Source organism: Chlorocebus sabaeus, chromosome 2 (genome assembly GCF_047675955.1).
Source record: "Chlorocebus sabaeus isolate Y175 chromosome 2, mChlSab1.0.hap1, whole genome shotgun sequence".
NCBI lineage: Eukaryota > Metazoa > Chordata > Mammalia > Primates > Cercopithecidae > Chlorocebus > Chlorocebus sabaeus.
The window spans coordinates 91155865-91176509 of record NC_132905.1 but is presented as its reverse complement, the minus strand read 5'-3'; the positions used below and the strand labels follow the sequence as shown (position 1 = coordinate 91176509).

The window sequence follows — 20645 nt, the reverse complement described above, 5'->3', positions numbered from 1 at the left end:
AATGGTAAGCCACACAAGTTGGCCATTCTTTTGGGGGCAATTGGCATTTTGGCAATATTTCTATTAGAAATTTCTATACTCAGTGCAATCTCAATAAACATTCCTATAAAATCAGAGGTGGAGGGAAACCAGATGAATTGATTATAAAGAAAATATGGAAAAGCAGCTTTTGAAAAAAGAGAAAAATTAAGGGGTATTTGCCTTGATCTGCAGTCACTAGTAACAACATTGTCCTAAAACAATAAATGTGCCCAATAAACAGTGCAAAGATGTTCAATGTGATGGGAAAATCTAATAATAAGATATAAGCATTTCAGAATGTCTGATTCCCTAAGTTGGTGAGAGTAAGAAAATCTGAGGCACTTGATGTGGAGTTTTCTGAAAGCCCTTCTGACATCAGATGTATAGATTTTTTCCAAGACCAAATACTGTCATTTTTCCATATCAATTCAACTGTCCAACACAAAATGAGTGTGCAATAATGCAATTCAGTTCTGATACTAACTCCCAGAGTTAGCGCAGAGCTCACAGGGTAAAGAATCAGTCCCACCAGCCTGCCCTCACTTCAGCTGCAAGTGGGGTACACAGGTTACCCACACTCCTGTCCTGCTGACTATAGGAGGGTTCCCATGATTCCCTCTTCAAGCTCACTAGAAAAACACATGGAACTCAAGGAAGTGCTTGCTATTACCAATTTATTATAAAGGATACAACTCACAAACAGCCTAGAGGAAGAGATGCATAGGAAGGTTGGGGAGCGCGAGGAGCTTTGTGCTCCCCTTGGGCATGCCGCTTTCCCAGCACATCAATGCATTCGTCAACCTAGAAGCTCCCCAAGTCCTCTTTTAAGGATTTTACTAAGGTTTCATTATGTAGGTATGTAGGTACAATTAACCACTGGCCACTGGTGCCTAACCTCAATTTCCAGCCCCCCTCCCCTCCTTGGAGGTCAGGTATGAGGCTGAAAGTTTTAGCCCTCTAATCAGGTGCTTGGTCTTTACGGTAACTAGACCTCCTCCTGAACTATCTGAGGTACTACTTTGAGTCACCCCATTAGCATAAACTCAAATACATGGAAAGGGGCTCATGATGAGTAACAAAATATACTCATATCATTCAGGAAATTCCATGGGCTTTGGGAGCTCTGTACCAGGAACTGGGACAAATACCAAACACACGTATTTTTTATTACACCGCACCCTCTTGTAGATTAGCAGGAGTGTGAACAGTGCCCATTTTCTGAGAGAACAATTTGGCAATATCTGTCAAAGTTAAAATTACACATCCCCTTTGATACACCAATCCCACTATAGAAACAACTTCTATACATTATTTACAAAGTATTTATTGTAAATATACATCAACAGGTGCACAAAGGTGCATGTGCAAGGATGTTTGAAGTACCACATGATTTATCCCTCTCACAGGAAAGAAAGAAGAAAAAGAGAGAGATGGAGAGAGGGAAAGAAAGTGAGGGAATAAAAGAGGAAGGAAGAGCCTAAATGCACAAAAATAGGGGATACAGCTATATTACAAAATACTGTGCAGCAAATGAAGAATGGAAGAGCTCTGTGTTCTGAACATGGGAAGAAACACAAGATATTTTGTAAAAGACAAAAAAGCAAGCTGTAGGTCAGAGTCATTCTAATAACAATGAAAATGATGGTGACAGCAATAATGACAGCTGAAGTACACTGAAGATTTACTATGTTCCAGGGCTCTAAGTGTTTTATGTGGTTATCCCATTTAATGACGAAATAGTCCCATATGGTAGATATTATCAAATAAGGAGTGTTCAGTTTGAAAAGAGAAACAGAATATCAGAAAAATAAATTTTTTTTTAATAAAACAGGTTAAAATTACAATCCTGCATTTAAAAAATGACCATGTATTAAGCTCTGGTTTCTTTAGGGGTACAGGGGAAGGCAGGGAAGAAGACTCATGATTTTTCTATCAAATAATAGAAAAACATAATAATATGCTATATCCTTGCTTTGTATTTATTTATTTATTTATTTATTTTTTTGAAACGGAGTCTCGCTCTGTCGCCCGGGCTGCAGTGGCCGGATCTCAGCTCACTGCAAGCTCCGCCTCCCGGGTTTACGCCATTCTCCTGCCTCAGCCTCCCGAGTAGCTGGGACTACAGGCGCCCACCACCTCGCCCGGCTATTTTTTTGTATTTTTTAGTAGAGACGGGGTTTCACTGTGTTAGCCAGGATGGACTCGATCTCCTGACCTCGTGATCCGCCCGTCTCGGCCTCCCAAAGTGCTGGGATTACAGGCTTGAGCCACCGCGCTTTGTATTTAATTTTTGTAGCAGCATCCAAAAATGGCCATTTTTGAAAAGAAATGAGATTTCACTGACTTTTTTTAGTGTTTTGATATTCAAATAATTCTCCCTGAAGCATCTATTATGGATTCAGATTAAGAAATGGAGAAGAAATTGAAAACCAGTGTATTGTGGCAGACATGGCTTTGCTATTTCTCCAACATCACTTTCATTCACTTCAAAAACTTCTGTATTAAAAGATTTACAATTTCACATTGCAATCAATTTATATCTCGTTGGCAATGAGGTATTAACTATAAAGATAGGAGGCAAGGCCAGGCACACGCCTGGAATGCCAGCACTCTGGGAGGCCAAGGCAGAAGGATCACTTGAGGCCAGGAATTCAAGACCAGCCTGGGCAACAGAGCAAGACCCTGTCTCTAAAAAAAATTTAGTTTTAATTACCCAGGCATGGTGACATGCACCATAGTAGCAGTAGTAGTCCTGGCTACTTGGGAGCTGAGGCAGAAAAATCACTAGAGCCCAGGAGTTCACGGCTGCAGTGAGCTAGGGTCACACTACTGCACCACAGCCTAAGTGATAGAGCAAGACCCTATCTCAAAAAAAAAAAAAAAGATAGCAGGCAATTAATTACAGTTAATTTTCATGGGGATGTTTGATAGAATTCATTTTATAAGTAGTCAGAATTCATTAGGAAATATTTTCCTCTAACGATAATTACTCAAAAGGGTATCTGAAATATGCATACCCATGGCTGTATATGCAGAGTAACTTTCCCAATAGTCATGAAACTGTTAACAGTGCATTCCTAGAGGCCCTAGGGAAGGGACTGCAGGAGGGGTCAAATGAAGTGAGCAAGGAAGGAGGTTTCATGTGCATCTTATATCTCTCTCAATGCTTTTTCCTTTTAGCGTACATATTCTGGAATTTAAAAAATTAATATGGACATATTAAATATTACATGACTTTCAGAAGTCAACATATTAATATCCAGGATTAATAATCCTTTAGCCAAAAATTATCATTTCCTAAAGATATGCTTTTGATATTTGAAAGGGATTTTGGTACTCATCATATTACATACATTAAAGTAGCTAACACTCAAAAAACAATCTTTTTTTTCCTTTTACTTGGGAAGAGTACGCTAGGGGGAAAAAAACACACCTTAGAGAAAAAACATACCTGAACTTCTCTGATTCATTGTTTCGAGATTTTTGTTTTCCTTTATGTTTTGGAGGCTGACCTGTGAACATAAAAGTATTTGTTCCTGAAATCTGTACATAAAAATCTACAAGCCTGAGAGTAAAACTATTTTTAAAACATAAACTGGAGTAAGAAAACAGAAGCGGCAATATGGTATGTGAGTGTAACTACAAAACGGCAAGCCAAAAAAGAAGCTACTGATGATATTTTTCTATACATAATAAATTATTAAATATAATCAATTATTAAAGATCAATTATAATAGTGATCATTATTATGATTTAGGTCTACCATAGATATGGCGAGATACAGGGGATAACTTCTGTTCTCAGACAGCTTACAATCAGATGGGGTGAAAAGACACATCACTTCAGTAGTTAACAATCATCCTTATGAAGAAAAGAAAGTACTGTGTTGTTATTGACATGTTAATTGCATAGTCAGTAATACCTCTCACAGCTCACAAAAGGGAAAAATCACTTAAGCTGGAATGGTTGAGAAAAATGCTAGTGAGGATATAGCATTTGTGTTTGGTTTTGAGGAAGAAGTACGATTTGGATAGAATGGCCTGAACCCAAGAGCAGAGTTCATTTCAGAAGCACTAAGTAAACCTGTGTGATTTCAAGACCTCAAAAAGGGTGGAAGGCTGGAAAGGGCTGCTAAGGCAGGTTGGGGTGAGTGTTTACAGACCCTTAGCTTCAGATGCAGCTCTGTGAGCCCAGCTTTATTCTGCTGGCAGGAATAGGAAACCATTGCATATTTTTGGGCAGGGAGAGCCATGCTCGGAGCTACGTAGAACAACTGGTATGGCAGGAGGAGCAGGGTGCGTCTGATGAAGGTTTAAGGGGAGGGCACAGAGACAAGTCAGAGCCAATGTAATAAGGACGGAATGAGAGCCTGGGCTTTGGTGGCCTCAGAAAACAAAAGCAGCTTTTGGAAAGGCAGAAGAATTCTAGTTTGATTTCCATTCTGTGACCTTGGACTAGTTAAAACTACTTAACCTTAACCCTGGAACCTCAATTTCTTCCCCTGTATGTAAATGCTGAAGGGTAGACAGAATTTATTTAATTAAATGATAATAATGGCCTGAGAAATATCAAGAAATTAAAAGCTATCTTCCAAAAAAAGAGTTTTATCCTCAAAGATGTTTCATATGCTGTTGGAATTGCATCAGGTAGGACAACTGCCTGAGTTTCCCCTCCCTGTCATGACGCTAATGTGCTAACCAAATGCAAATGCTCGTTATTAAGTAGCTATATCTATGGAACTAACTGAGCCTGAGCAAACATGAAGCTGCAGGTCGCAAAAAATAGAAATGGCTGCTAGAAGCAAAACGATGGAAAGAAAAACCAACCACCCAACAAACAAGAGAAGGGAAAAGAGAGGATCGTTAACTAAAAAATCAACAATCTCACCTTAAGAATCCTGGGAGGAACACTTTCAGGCTTGAGGTCAGTCACTGTTGTGCGTGACCACAACCTTAAGCCATCAAGAAAACCTGTATTTTCCTAAATCTCGTGTTAAAAGGCAGGGAAGCATGTAATACATTTTAGAAAGATTTTCTTCAAACTCTGGTGGTATTAAGATTCAGAAATGAATGAAGCACAAAAATATTCACTTCTCCAGAACCTTTATCTCCAAATGATGCCAAGTAATGAGGTTCTGCAGTGTCTATGTTTACTAGATACGTAAATAAATACATGCACTGAGCACACACAACTTAAAACAAATGAGACTTAGCCTACAGCACTGTTATGGTCTGGACATCTGTGTCCCTCACAAGATTCACATGTTGAAATCCAAATCCTCAAGGCCATGGTAATAGGAGGTGGAACTTTTGGGAGGAATTAGGTCATGAGGCTGTCCCCTCATGCATAGGATTAGTGCCCTTATAAGAAGACACCCCAGGCTGGGCGTGGTAGCACACGCCTGCAATCCCAGCACTTTGGGAGGCTAAGGCGGGAGGACTGCTCGAAGCCAAGATTTCGACACCAGCCTGGCCAGCGTGGCAAAACCCTGTCTCTACTAAAAATACAAAAATTAGCCTGGCGTGGTGGTGCATGCCTGTAATCCCAGCTACTCGGGAGGCTGAGGCAGGAGAATTGCCTGAACCCATGAGGCAGAGGTTGCAGTTAGCCCAGATCATGACACTGCACTCCAGCCTGGGCAACAGAGCAAGAGTGTCTCAAAAAAAAAAAGAAAACGAAAAGAGACCCCAGAGGGCTGTCTTGATCCCTTCTACTACATGAGGACACGGTAAAAAGATGGCCATCTATGGACCAGGAAGAGGACCTTCAGCAGACATCAAATCTGTTGACATCAGGAAGATGAATTTCCCAGCTTCTAGAAATGTGAGAAATAAATGTTTGTTGCTTATAAGCTATCCAGTTTATGGTATTTTTGTTATAGCAGCATCCGTTCTCAACATGGGTGATATCACCCCCAATAGGGTGAAAATTAGTTATTGGGAGACAATATCAATTCTTTTCACACATAAAGCACAGATGCACATACGGTACACAAACAGCTATTAAAATTTTAGGGGGAGAACAATTAGATTTAAAAAGGTCTAAACAGGCTCCTAGCAGGTGGGAGGAAGGGAGGCAATAATAAACTTTCAATAAGGAGAAACAACAGCCTAAAAAAAATTAAGAAGCAGGTCAAAAAGAGCTACGTACTTCATCTTTTCCCTTCCTTTTATTTGAATTTCCAAAATTACATTTGCTAAATAATATGAAAAGACTGAGCATTGATTTCAAATAAATATTCAACAATTTCTTAACATAGAAGCATTATAAAGTAAAGGAGAACAAGAGTGGATATAAGCAAGGCTTGTGCAAACTGTAGGGCATCCAAGTTTAGGAGACATTATATTAACTGGGCAACAATTGATATAAAAACAATACTCACTTGATGGTGGTGAAAATTCAGGATAACAGTCACAATCATCTACCTTCAACACCTCATCCACCACCTGCCAATGAAAATTAGTGAGACTCTAAAAACAAAAAAAAAAACCCAGCCATGAAGAATTCAATAGCTATATAAAAGAATTTAGAATAGAATAGGATAGAATTCACCCAAGCATCTAAAATATGCAGCCGGTTATTAAGCCTAAATGTATAAACAAACAAAAAAAAAGGTAACTAATGATAAGGATCATGATACGCAAGGACAAATTCTTGAATGACAATTGCCTGATGTGACAATTGTTCAGTAATACCTGAATTAACACTATCACATCTGTACATAAAAATCTGCAAGCCTGAGAGTAAAACTATTTTTAAAATATAAATTGGAGGAAGAAAACAGAAGCAGCAGCCGGGCACAGTGGCTCACGCCTGTAATCTCAGCACTTTGGGAGGCCGAGGCAGGCGGATCATGAGGTCAGGAGATCGAGACCATCCTGGCTAACATGATGAAACTCTGTCTCTACTAAAACTACAAAAAAATTAACCGGGTGTGGTGGCGGGCACCTGCAGTCCCAACTACTTGGGAGGCTGAGGCAGGAGAATGGCATGAACCCGGGACGCGGAGCTTGCAGTGAGCGGAGATCATGCCACTGCACTCAAGCCTGGGCAACAGAGCAAGACTCCATTCACCAAAAAAAAAAAAAAAAAAAAAAAAAGAGAAGCGGCAATATGGTACTCGTGAGTATAACTACAAAAGGGCAAGCCAAAAAAGAAGCTACTGATGATATTTTTCTATATATAATAAATGATTAAATATAATCAATTATTAAAGATCAATTATAATAGTGATCATTATTATGATTTAGGTCTACCATAGATACAGAGAAATACAGGAGGTAACTCCTGTTCTCAGATAGTTTACAATCAGATGGGGTGAAAAGACACATCACTTCAGTAGTTAAACAACAATCATCCTTAAGAAGAAAAGAAAGTACTGTGTTGTTATTGACATGTTAATTGCATAGTCAGTAATATCTCTCACAGCTCACAAAAGGGAAAAATCACTTAAGCTGGAGTGGTTAAGAAAAATGTTAGTGAGGATACAGCATTTGTGTTTGGTTTTGAGGAAGAAGTACGATTTGGATAGAATGGCCTGAACCCAAGAGTAGAGTTCATTTAGAAGCACCAAGTAAACCTGTGTGATTTCAAGACCTCAAAAAGAGTGGAAGGCTGGAAAAGGACTGCTAAGGCAGGTTGGGGTGAGTGTTTACAGACCCTTAGCTTCAGATGCAGCTGGAAATGTTCAATACAATTCCAGATCCAGCTGGAAATGCTCAGTATAAACTCCTCTCCCTAACTGAACACAGTCTCTTAGAAATTTTCAATGTTATCAACAAGAGGACTTTTCCAACAACCGCAGGAAGAAGATACAGAGAAGTGAGTGACAAAATGGTTATTTTAAAAAATATTTTGAAAACACATAAATGTGATTTCAAAATAAATTCTGTGACTTTCAAATATTGTATTTATGTAGTTGTATGAGATACTCAGATTATTTATTAAAAAAAGAATCATTCTTTTGGTAACAATAGGCAAAAAGGGTTCAAATCGCCAAAAATTTGGTTTCTATTACCACAAAAATATTACTGTAAAAATATGAGACTATCTATACTTGAAAAAAACTATAGTTTTCAATGGAGCTTACCTTTAGATTCTGATTACCACCGTTGGCCATTTCGTGATTAATTTTTCTGAAATCTCTTTCCTTCTCCACAAAGTTAAGTGAAGTTGCAAATACAGGTGCTGATAAATTCCTAGGTGTGTAGGCCCTAAGTGGGGGAAAAAAGAAATGAATTATTATACATTTTTAAAAAGTTATCCTTTGAATGAACAGGTTGCAGCAATCACAGCCTTTTTTCCTTGAAAGCAAGGTATTATTGTTTTAAAAAGATTTTCTACCTGTGAGATGGGGCTTTATATATAAACATTATTTTAAATTTGGTATTAAACTCAAAATAAAGAAAGAACAGTTCAAGGGCCGGGTGCGGTGGCTCACGCCTGTAATTCCAGCACTTTGGGAGTCCAGGGCAGGTGGATCAGCTAAGGTCAGGAGTTCGAGATCAGCCTGGCCAACATCGTGAGACCCCGTCTCTACTAAAAATACAAAAATTGGCCAGGTGTGGTGGCATGTGCCTGTAATCCCAGCAACTGGGGAGGCTGAGGCAGGAGAACTGCTTGAACCCAGTAGACGGAGGTTGCAGTGACCTAAGATTGTGCCACTGCACTCCAGCCTAGGTGACAGAGGGAGACTCTGTCTCGGAAAAAAAAAAAAAAAAAAAACACTTCAAAAAAAAGCATTTTGGGTTCTAACATTTAAATACTAGCCAGGTGCGGTGGCTCAGACTGGGCACAGTGGCTCACTCTTGCAATCTCAGCACTTTGGAGGCCAAGGCGAGCAGATCGCTTGAGGTCAGGAGTTCGAGACCAGCCTGGCCAACATGGTGAAACCCCATCTCTACCAAAAATACAAAAATTAGTCAGGCATGGTGGCAGTTGCCTGTGGTCCCAGTTACTCGAGAGGCTGAGGCAGGAGAATCACTTGAACCCAGAGGCAGAGGCTGCCGTGAGCCAAGATCACATCACTGCCCTCCAGCCTGGGTGACACAGTGAGACGCCGTCTCAAAAAAATTTAAAAAACAAACAAACAAAAAAATCTATGTCCTTGTGTTAAATTTAAATATCCTAATTTAAGTTAAATTAGGATACTAAAATTAAATTTAAAGACTCCACAGCCAATTTCTTTATGTCTACATGTTCAGCATGCTACAGAATGAGGAGCTTCAATATCCCAGACATCTGAACAAGCATGCAGAAAAACATTTAATCTGTTTTAATTGCCAAATAAGCAAAGGTACAACCCTGGTTGCTATTGTTTTCTTGTGAGCATACTCAAGTCTGTCTGTTGCCTATTTCTAATAGGAAGTATCTTAACCTTTGAAAGACATCAGGAAGCTGGAAGTATTAGCTTGGTCCAAGAGTATTTGTGTTTTTTGCCATAGATGTTTCCATGACAGAGGTGAAGGGCAGAGGGCACAGGATATGTCCCAGCTCTCTGCTGCCAGGAGCTTCATGGCCAAACTGGTCCCATTCAAGCATAGTAATGTCCAATTAACATTTCACCCCTCTTTTCCCACAGGATTAGGCTACTGAGCTTATATCTATATGGTTCAGTAAAACAGCAAAATAAATCTGACAACTTACAGGTCACCTGATAACACAGGCACTTAAAAAACTACCTGTCTTCCTTCCATCTCCAACTTTACTGTGGTTGCTATTAGCTCCTAAAGTGTCAAACATAAGTGATTCTTAAATTCACGGAGCAAAGCCATTCCTAGCAGCAGCTACTGACCTGCTATTAACTTACCTGTTTTCGTAAAAGGCTTTAATTGGATCCTTATTTGCTGTTCGACCTATAAAAGTCAATCACACACACATACTCATAGTAATCAATGGATTGGCAACATAGACTTTAAAAGATTTTCAAATTTACTTTAAGCTGATGATAAGGAACATCAAATTTAGAAAACTGAGAAGTAAACCTAAGCAATTTTACATTTCTAGATGTCTTTAGTTTTAGGATGGTGTCAACAAAATGTTACATAAGCTTTGTCTGACATTCCATCACATGAGATCATTGACAAGTTGACAGCAACATGTAAATCTGAATCAGAGGCGGTACCTGTCTTCAAGGAACTCACAATCTTATTATATAATCATGTTATGATGGATAACAACATCTGCCAGTCAAACAGAGCTGTTCAGCTCAGCATTGTACGACCCGAAGAAGAAAAGCAGGAAAGACTCATACACTAAAAATGTAGATTAAGGGACTTTCAGGCATTGGAGAAAGCAAAAAGACTTAGTAGAGAAAACAAGGGCAGAATGAAAATCTACGACTCCTAGCCCACACAGCCAATTTCTGCTATATATATAAAAAACATTACATATACATATGTTCAGCACACTACAGAATTAGCACAAACGGTGCAGAAACATCTAGCAGCTCTACTGAAGGGTCTTTTCTTTAGGAAATAACTTTAGTAATGAAGGAAGTATTTTTAAATAATTTTGTTTCGGCCGGGCGCGGTGGCTCAAGCCCGTAATCCCAGCACTTTGGGAGGCCGAGACGGGCGGATCACGAGGTCAGAAGATCGAGACCATCCTGGCTAACACGGCGAAACTCCGTCTCTACTAAAAAACTACAAAAAAACTAGCCGGGCGAGGTGGCGGGCGCCTGTAGTCCCAGCTACTCGGGAGGCTGAGGCAGGAGAATGGCGTGAACCCGGGAGGCGGAGCTTGCGGTGAGCTGAGATCCGGCCACTGCACTCCAGCCTGGGCCACAGAGCGAGACTCCATCTCAAAAAAAAAAAAAAAAAAAAAATTTTGTTTCAAAAAGCTTTTATTTTATTCAAAATTTCTGAAAGGGATTTTTTTCTTCTACTTCGAACAAATAATAACAATTTAGTTGCTGTTTCAAATAAAAAGTACAACTCATTTATAATTACCTAATGGATAACATGTAACTCTACACAGATAGAAATGAAAAACTCAAGTGCCATGACCAAGACAACATGATAGAATAAGGATAAATCATCTGAGGATTGATTTGTGGTCCTCTGTTAATCCAAGAAACCCACCTTCCAAAGTCTGAAAAGGAATTAGACTGTAACCAAAAGAATCTTAGGTGAAATACCTTGTAGGTCTTCTATTTGTTTTTGTAACTTTACATGCTGCTGAATCAGATCCTTGATTCCCTCTGGGTCATTTTTACAGAGTTTTTGAGCTTTTATGTTTGCTTGCAGGGCCCAGTCATATTCCCCCAGCATAGAAAGAGCATCACAATAACGATAATGACCCTGTTCCAAAAAGATAAATTTAATTTTTTCTCAAAAATATGCTTAAGTTAAAGAAAACAGGTAAGGAACACAATTTTGCTTGAAAACTGATACATTACTTAAAATATTAGATTAGGTCCCTACCAATGAAAAATAAATTTAAAATGTTAGTACCTCAGGAAATAAAATTACCTAATGAGCTAAGTGAAAAGTTATAAATAGACAAATAATTACAATAACTAAGGATCAATATTTTTGCTCAAGAAATTTCTGTACCCCCAGCAGAGAGTTCAACTTTTGTTATATTTTGCTAACAGAGAATACAATAATTTTGTGCCAGATAAAGTAAAAAATGTCATTCATTATAAATAACTTCATGTTTTTAAAATATTTGAAGGCAGTAACAGTCTCCAAGTCATCGTCTTCCCTACACCTGGAAATGGAGAAGTTTTTAGAGTTGGATGGAACCATCGGCCTGTGCTGTGTTTTTCCGATACCTCTGAACCTCCTGGGGTCAAATGATTCTCCTGCCTCAGCCTCCTGAGTAGCTAGAACTACAGGCATGCATCACCACATCCAGCTAATTTTTTTGTATTTTTTTGTAGAGAGAGGGTTTCACATGTTGGCCAGGCTGGTCTCAAACTACTGACCTCCAGTCATCTGCCCACCTCGGCCTCCTAAAGTGCTAGGATTACAGGTGTGAGCCATCACACCCGGCGTCTAAAGCTTCACTTAAAAAAAAAAAATGGAGATTTTTACAGTTTAGGAAAATACAGAGACTAATACACAGATACCCAGAATTAACTGTTAACATTTTGTTATATTTGCTTGTGATTTTTTAATGAAAGAAATAAAACTAGTTCTGATGATACAGATATGGCTGAAATCTCCTTTGCACCCTCTCCAATCTCCTTTCCCTCTCTTACTGCCCAGAAGCAAACACTATCATGAACTTGATAAATATTTTTCCAGCCTATATTTTACTGACTTTTTCATTTAACCCTTTTAAAAATCCATAAATGTTGATAAGCCAGTTAATTCAACTGCAATCTACTATTTGATTCATTCAATCACTAAGTCAACAATTATTTACTAATGAGTGCCTGCTAAGTGTCAGGCAGCTAGTTAGACAGTCTGGATTCAAGAGTGAAGTGAACCAAACACCAAAAAAATCTTTCCTTGTGGAGCTCATATTATACTGGAAGACATACACAATAGCCAATATAACTCAAACAGTAGATATAATGTATTCAATAATGGTAAATCCAAAGAGGAAAAAAGTAAAGCAGGGAAAGAGAAGAAATGCATAGGAAGTGAGGTGTTTGGCATTTTAGTAATGTGGCCAGGGAATGTTTCACTGAGAAGAGTCCTTTCAATACCGACTGAAAGGAAATAAGGGGGCTGGCCAATGCTCTGGGGAAAAGCATTCCAGGCAGAGGGAAGGGCAAGTACAAAGTGGAAGTGGGCCTGGCATGTCTGAGGAACAGTGAGGATGCCAAGGGCCAACATAAAGTGAACCAGGGACAGAACAGGAGGAGTGAAGCTGGAGAAATAACAAGTGTTCAAGACGGGGACAGATCACACAGGTCAGAGTAACAACTTTGATCAAGTGAAAATACCACATTTATCTGCTGCTTCATCAACAGACATGTAGGTATTTGCAGTAGTATGCCATTAAAACAATGCTGCAATGACCAACCTTGTGTATCTTACCATGTGCATATTTGCTAGAAATTTTCTAGGGTACACACAGTCAGAACCAAGTAACTGTGGAGTCTGTCTATCATAGTGCTCCCTGAGTTGGTTGTAAGCAATGACACTCCCACCAGTTTACTGGGGCTTCCTGTTACTACACATACCCACCAACACTCAGGACAATCAGCCTCTTTAATTTCTCCCAATCTGAAGGACTCAAACAATATGACACTGTAAACATTACTCACATAGTAGGTTCTGTGTGGAGGCCCTCTATTCTGCACTATTGGTTTCATTTTTCTGTGTACCAAATCCCTGCAATTTTAATTACTAGGAAATAGAAATAGTTTCTTATTTCTATTGGCCATTCAGGATTACTCTTCCGTGAAATGCTTACTTGTTTTACTGGCCCATTTTGTACTGGGTTTCTTATTTACTTTAGGAATTATGTGCATATTCTGGCTATAAATCCTACCAGTTATATATGTGGCAAATTATCTCCTCTCAAACTACTATTTCATCTATGGTGTCTTTTGACATACACAAGTTTTTAAGTTTGATATAGCCAAATATATCAAGATGGTTTTTTTCACTGCTGATTTGTGCACTGTGTGTTAAGAAACCTTTTCCTGCCTCCTATAAGGACAGCCTCCTACAGTTCCTTCCCAGTTTTAAGTGGTTTTTCACACTCAGGCACACCCACCCAGAATATGCAGAGACGACCTCTCAATCACTAAGGCACCCTGAAGGCTCAAGATGCCCACAGGCTGCCTGTCCTCACACACAGCCTGTCACTGCTGTGGCTGGGTCCCCATGCTGATCATGGATCTCATGACTGCCCTTTCACATTCTGGAGCTCTGTGTCATTTCATATAGCATTTTTATGAACAAACACATCCGGTAAACAGGTTTTTTACAATGTTGTATGGCATTATTTGCTCAAAGTAAAATACAGAAGAAACCTACCTTTGGCCAAGTGTTCTTCAGAATAGTGGCTCTCTTTCCATCACCGAGTGCATTTCTAAAAAGAAAAACAATTAAGTATTTAAAATTTTTCACTCTTTTTTAGTAAAAGTATTATATCTTGCATATGTATACTTTGTGAATTTTCCATGTATATTATCTAGTCAAAAGATAATTTTAATTTTTAAAAATCCATATAATATACGTCCATTATAGGAAATTTGGAAAATACAGAAAAATAAAACAAAGGGAAAAAGTCACCCAGAGTCACAATCACAACTACCCAGGAATAACTACTTTTAATATTTCTGAAGTATTTCTTGCACACATCAACATCATATCTATGCATAGCATTCTTTTTTTTTTTTTCTTTTTTTTTGAGATGGAGTCTCGCTCTGTTGCCCAGGCTGGAGTGCAGCAGCGTGATCTCGGCTCACTGCAACCTCCGCCTCCCGGGTTCAAGTGATTCTCCTGTCTCAGCCTCCAGAGTAGCTAGGATTACAGGTGCATGCCACCACACCCGGCTAATTTTTTGAATTTTTAGTAGGGACAGCGTTTCACCGTGTTAGCCACGATGGTCTTGATCTCCTGACCTTGTGATCCACCTGCCTCGGCCTCCACCTGCCTTGGCCTCCAAAAGTGTTGGGATTACAGCGTGAGCCACCACGCCCAGCCTATAACTTTCTTATTTGTACGTTTTTCTGTACTACTTCTGCATGTCAGTAAGACTTTCCAGATGTATCACTACCAGGTCTTTCACACCACATCAGTTAAGCTACACTGAACAGAGCATGGAAGCTAGACCATAAGACCCGGGTTAAGTCTAACTTAATCACTAATTTTCTTGGAGTTATTAGGGAGTTATTAACATCTCTGGGACCATTTTTCTCATCTGTAAAATGTGAATAATTCTGTTCTAACTGTTCTGAGGTAGATATTAAATTAGATACATTATTAAATGTACTTTCATAACCTATCAAGTACTAACAGATCCACACGACAGTCTATCAGTTTCCTGGCTTCCTTATCCTCAGTGACTTCCACCTGTAGCCCAACTCAGCCACCCATCACTGCACCCCTGGAACTTAGCATCACTCAAAACTGTTCAAACTTCAAACTGTTCAATCACTAATTCAGGCATCCAACTCCCACTATAACCTAGGTTGTCCCATTTAACTTGTTCAACTGTTCCTATCTCCTCAGGGTACCCAACTCACTGACTTATTCACCTACTTTTTTCAACATAGATTAAGATTTGCTGGTTCATCATTTCACATTCATATTTATGCTAATTCATCACTATTAAAGAGATTTCAAGGAAGAACTAGATAACTTATACTACCAGATATCAATACCTACTAAAAGGTTACATTTAAAAAAAAAAAAAAAAAAAAAAACCCAACTAGATGAGGATAGATAACCTGACCAACAAAATAGACTAAAGAAACTAGAAATGGATTCTTACACATAATCACCTGATTCATGACAAAGGTAATACTGCAGTACATGGAGAACATATACTCTTTTAATAAATGGTGCTGGGTCAATTGGACATCCATATGAATCTTTTTTTCTTTTTTTTTTGAAATAAAGTCTCACTCTGTCACCCAGGCTGGAGGGCAGTGCCAGTACCTCTCACCACAGCCTTGACATCACAGGCTCAAGCACTCCTCCCACCTCAGCCTCCTGAATAGCTGGTACTATAGGCATGTGCCATCATGCCTAGCTAATTTCTGGCTAATTTCTGAATTTTTTGGAGAGACAGGGTCCCATTATGTTGCCCAGGATGGTCTCAAACTCCTGGGCTCAAGCAATGGTATTTGTCAAGTGGGTGGTGTTTGTCAAAGTTCCTGCCTTGTCCTCCCAAAGTGCTGGGATTACAGGTGTGAGCCACTGATTCTGGCCCATATGAATCTTGAACACTACCTCACGCTAAATACAAACACCAGGTCCAGATGGACTGCAGATCTGTACATCAAAGTTGAACAATCAAACCTTTAGACGAAACACAGAGAATCTGGTGACCTTTGAATGGGTAAAGACGATAAATAGAACACAAAAAGAGCTTATCATAGAGAGAAAAACCGATAAACTGTACTACATTAAAATTAGTAACTTGTTTGTGAAAAGAAAACATCGACAGTGAAAAGGCAAGCCACTGAGTGTGAGAAGATATTTGCAATACATATACCTGACCAATGACTCGTATTCAGAATACAAAAGAAAAACTCCTAAAAATGAATAAGGCATTCTACTCAAGAGAAAAAAAACAGCAAAAGACTTAAACAGGCACTTCACAAAAGAGAATATCCAAATGGTCAATAACCTTATGAAGATCTGAAACATCCTTAATTTATGAAAATGGAAATTATAATCACAGTAGTATGCCACCATCACCCACCAGAATGTCTAAAATAAAACATGAAAAATAGTAAGTGTTGGTGAGGGCACAGAACTGAAACTCATATGCTGTTGTAAGAGTACAAAATGATACAATCACATAGGAAAGCTAAATGCATATAAGCATACCCTCTGTCCCAGCAATTCCACTCCTTGATTATATACTCAACAGAAATGAATACGTATGTTCACAACAATACTATCTGCAAAAGCCAAATACAAGAAGCTACCCAAATGCCCATCAACAATAGAATGGATAAAATGTGGTATATTCATGCAATCGATGAACACTTTACAACTACATGCAACAATATGGATCTCAAAAACGATGCTGAAAACCAAACATAAAAGAACACATAGTATATTATTTCATTATATTGCACTAAAACAGGCAAAATTAACCACCGGAAGCCAGGCTGGTAGTTATCCTGGGGGAGGAGATGGGTCATGACTAGGAGGAGGAACAAGAGGAACTTCTGGGGTACCGGGGTTGTGATCTGCGCGCTGGTTACAGTTGTTTCACTTCTGAAAATTCCATCTACACTTAACATTTGTATACTTTTCAGCATGTGTATTAAGATTTTTTTAAAAGGACATAAGACAAAGTTGTCCTTCTTCTGCCGAAGACGTCTAAATTACAGCAGCCATCCTACATTCTGAGGGGATAGCCTGAGGACCAAGTCACACACTGAGGCTGGAAAAATCGAAGTCTCTGATGACACTGTTGAGCCACTGAATATACAACTCTAGCACACCACCTTCTTCTGGAACTCTTGAATAAGGTAAGTTTTCTTTACCATTTAAAGAGACTCACACTGGGTCTCTCCCCCCAAATACCTTTAAAAGCTGCCTATGCTAGCTGTCTCCATTTCCTCGCATTTCTCAACCCCATCTAATTGGCATCTGTTCCAAGCACTGACAGCTTTCCCTATGGTTACTGAATGACATCCATGTTGCCAAATCTAAGTTCCACTGTAACTGGCTTCCAGTAGCCAAAAGACACTGCTGACCATTCTTTTACTTACTTCTGATACCACAGTTAGTCTTTGTTCCATCTCTCTGGTCACCTTTTAATACTCTCCTGGGCAGGCTCATCCTTCTCCAACTGGTCATGTGTGTTCAAGGCTCAATCCTGATTCCTCTCCTAGTCTCAGCCTAGGTTCTCTCTAGGCCAGTAGGTCTCAACCTTGACTACACATTAGTACCATCTGGGGAGTTCCTAGAAGCCCAATGCCCAAGCTTTACTCTAGATTAATTGAATCAGAATCTCTGGGGTGGGTGGTATTTGTCAAAGTTCAGTGATTCCAAAGTGCAGTCCAGGTTGAGAAACACTTCTGTAAGCAATCTCACCCACAACTTCAAATCATGGAGGCTAACTATCCCAAACATGTCTCCTGTCCAAACTCTCCCTTGAGTTCCAGACCCGTATACTCACTACCTACACAACATTGCACTTTGGATGCCTCAAAGGCACTTTTTTTTTTTTTTTTTTTTTGAGACAGAGTTTTGCTCTTGTTGCCCAGGCTGGAGTGCAATGGCGCAATTTTGGCTCACTGCATCCTCCGCCTCTCAGGTTCAAGCAGTTCTCCTGCCTCAGCCTCCAGAGTAACTGAGATTAGAGGCAGCCCCCTCACCACACCCAGCTAATTTTTGTAGTTGTAGAAGAGACGGGGTTTTGCCATGTTGGCCAGGCTGGTCTCGAACTCCTGAACTCTGGTGATCCTCCTACCTCAGCCTCCCAAAGTGCTGGGATTACAGCTGTGAGTCACCATGCCTGGCCTTCAAAGGTACTTCGATTCAGTGCCTGAGAGTGAAGTGCAGTTCTACCTCCTACAAATTTATTCCTCTTCCAGCAATCCCAATGTGAGTGAGTAGGCCCATAATCCATAATGCTGCTTAAGGCAGAAACGTCAGAACAGTTCCAGCCGCCTTCACTCTCACGTTCCAACACCAACCACAAGCAACTTCTGTCAACTTCACCTCTAAACTCTTGAATCCTTCCACTTTTCCATTTTCACTGTCAATATTCTGCTGGAAGCCATCATCTCTGGCCTGGGCTACTGTAACAGCCTCCTACTATATCCACACTACATCCCCTTCAGATCCATTTTCACTGTGCTCAATTTTTTTTAAAGTACTAATCATGCTCTCTCATCAGTTTAAAATCCTTTACTTTCTTATTGCTCTTAAAGGCCAAAAGCCTTAACACAGCCTACAAGGCCCTCCTTGGCTTAGCCTATGGTCATACTACCCTCTCCTCTGTATTCAGGCCATCTAGCAACTATCAGTACCACAAATGCAACAAATTCCTCCCAATACAGGCCCTCACAATGCCAGCCCACTGTCTGAAACACAGAGGCTGTTTTTGCTCATTTCTGACATTATCCATCAACAGAACCCCAATATTTGTTGAATCAATGCTGAATGTTACTTATTATAATATATAGCACTACAAACAGCATTTTTATAATAGCATACATTATAAATATCACAATATTAGTATATGAATGCAATTAATGCTAATAAAATTTCACATTTACTGGCATATGACTACATCCTACAACTAAGGCAAAGTGGGCATAGTCAATTACATGATGCTATTGCTTACCCAGACCACTGCATCCCAGGGTCTAAATAATCAGGTTTGACTTTTGGTAGCAGCAATTCCCTGCGAAAGGGATGTATGAAAATGGGACAAGACTCAAGATGTAAACAGTTATTTACTCTTGAAGACTGTGTGACACGGTAAGAGTATTAAACAGAGTAAAAAACAGAGTTCCAGTACAGGTGCTGCAACTTACTGCTCTTACGTGGGGAAGTGTTTTTATTTTTCCAGCCCCTCCTCATTACTGCATATAAAATATGCTACATTCTGCCCTGAAAGACGATGTTTGTAAAGAACACTTATTCCCTCTCCCCTAGTTTCCATGTGGATTTGCTAATTACTCCTGAACTCTTTCCTCTCCCCACCCTTGGCTAACATCCCCAGATGATGAATAATAATTTATCTAATGGCGAGGGAGGGACACTAATCACATGTAGCTTTGCCTCTTCTTTTTCTCACTCTTTGGAATCCTTTTTATTTATTTATTTTAGACATGGTATCGCTCTATCGCCCAGGCTGGAGAGCAGTGGCGCAATCTCAACTCACTGAAACCTCTGCCTCCTGGGTTCAAGCGATTCTCCTGCCTCAGCCTCCCAAGTAGCTGGGATTAAAGGCATGCACCACCATGCCCAGCTAATTTTTGTATTTTTAGTAGAGATGGGGTTTCACCATGTTGGCCAGGATGGTCTCAAACTCCTGACCTCAAGTGATCCATCCGCCTCAGCCTCTCAAAGTACTGGGATTACAGGCATGAGCCACTCACTGTACCTGGCCTTACTCTTTGGAATCTAAAACACCAGATTCCCTTTTCTTTCAGGCCTAAAGTTCCCAAGAGCCCTGTTCTGTCTGACTGTGGGTGAATTATTGGTTGGTGCAAAAGTAATTAGGGGTTTTGCCATTACTTCTAAAAACCACATTTACTTTTGCACCAACCTAGTAGTAACCAGCCCCTTGACTATCAGACTTAAGGCCTGTTCTCCAATTGCATCTGTAATAAAGGCAGTATCTGATCACCAGTTGCCTGTCTTTTCCATCCATCTTTTAACCAATTCTGGACTTAGAAGGGAAAGGAGATGCTATTTATTGACTCTCTCAAACCATACCATAAAAAATATGCAAGAATTTTGCAAGCCATATAAGGGATATTGCTTTTTTCCTCAATTATAATTATTTTCAGGACCTGACCAGATCAATAAAGAAATAACAACTATTCCCCAAGTTTCCAGATCTTCCAACTAAGGCACAAAAGGAAGATTCAGGTATAAAGGTCAGTCACTGACAAATATGCAGTGAATAATAACCATGGACTGAATAAACATACATTTTAAATAAAAAGTTAGTGTCTATAATTAAAATGATACGTTCTTTCATTCAACTGAGTAAAATAAATTTATCAGAAATGTGTCCTACAGATATATTTGAACCTGAGTGTAAAACATAGGTAAAAATATAATCATTGCATAGGTATAATCTTTAAAAGGAAAACAATCTACATATTAATAAATCTATAATTTAACACTGTAAATAATATATATACTAATATAAACTAAGCATACATATAAACTATATACTAATATAACATGAACTAATGGATTACATGGGCAATCCATTCAGGAAAACACTGTACAGACATGAAGAACAAGGTAGGTCTCTATATATAGATCCACAACAAGCTCTAAGAC

At 39.4% G+C, this 20645-nt stretch overlaps 1 protein-coding gene across 2 annotated transcripts in view; it reads right to left on the bottom strand.

Annotated features, from left to right (window-relative positions):
* Window positions 1-20645, bottom strand: part of TTC3 (tetratricopeptide repeat domain 3) — a 119827-nt gene that overhangs the window by 71336 nt on the left and 27846 nt on the right. For both annotated transcript variants that reach the window (XM_007967772.3, XM_037984783.2), the window contains exons 11-16: window positions 13962-14016; window positions 11159-11321; window positions 9830-9875; window positions 8111-8234; window positions 6404-6467; window positions 3473-3533 (exon numbers count right to left, since the gene is read on the bottom strand). In XM_007967772.3, the coding sequence (XP_007965963.3) occupies window positions 3473-3533; window positions 6404-6467; window positions 8111-8234; window positions 9830-9875; window positions 11159-11321; window positions 13962-14016 (513 nt within the window). The remainder of the gene's footprint in view (window positions 1-3472; window positions 3534-6403; window positions 6468-8110; window positions 8235-9829; window positions 9876-11158; window positions 11322-13961; window positions 14017-20645) is intronic.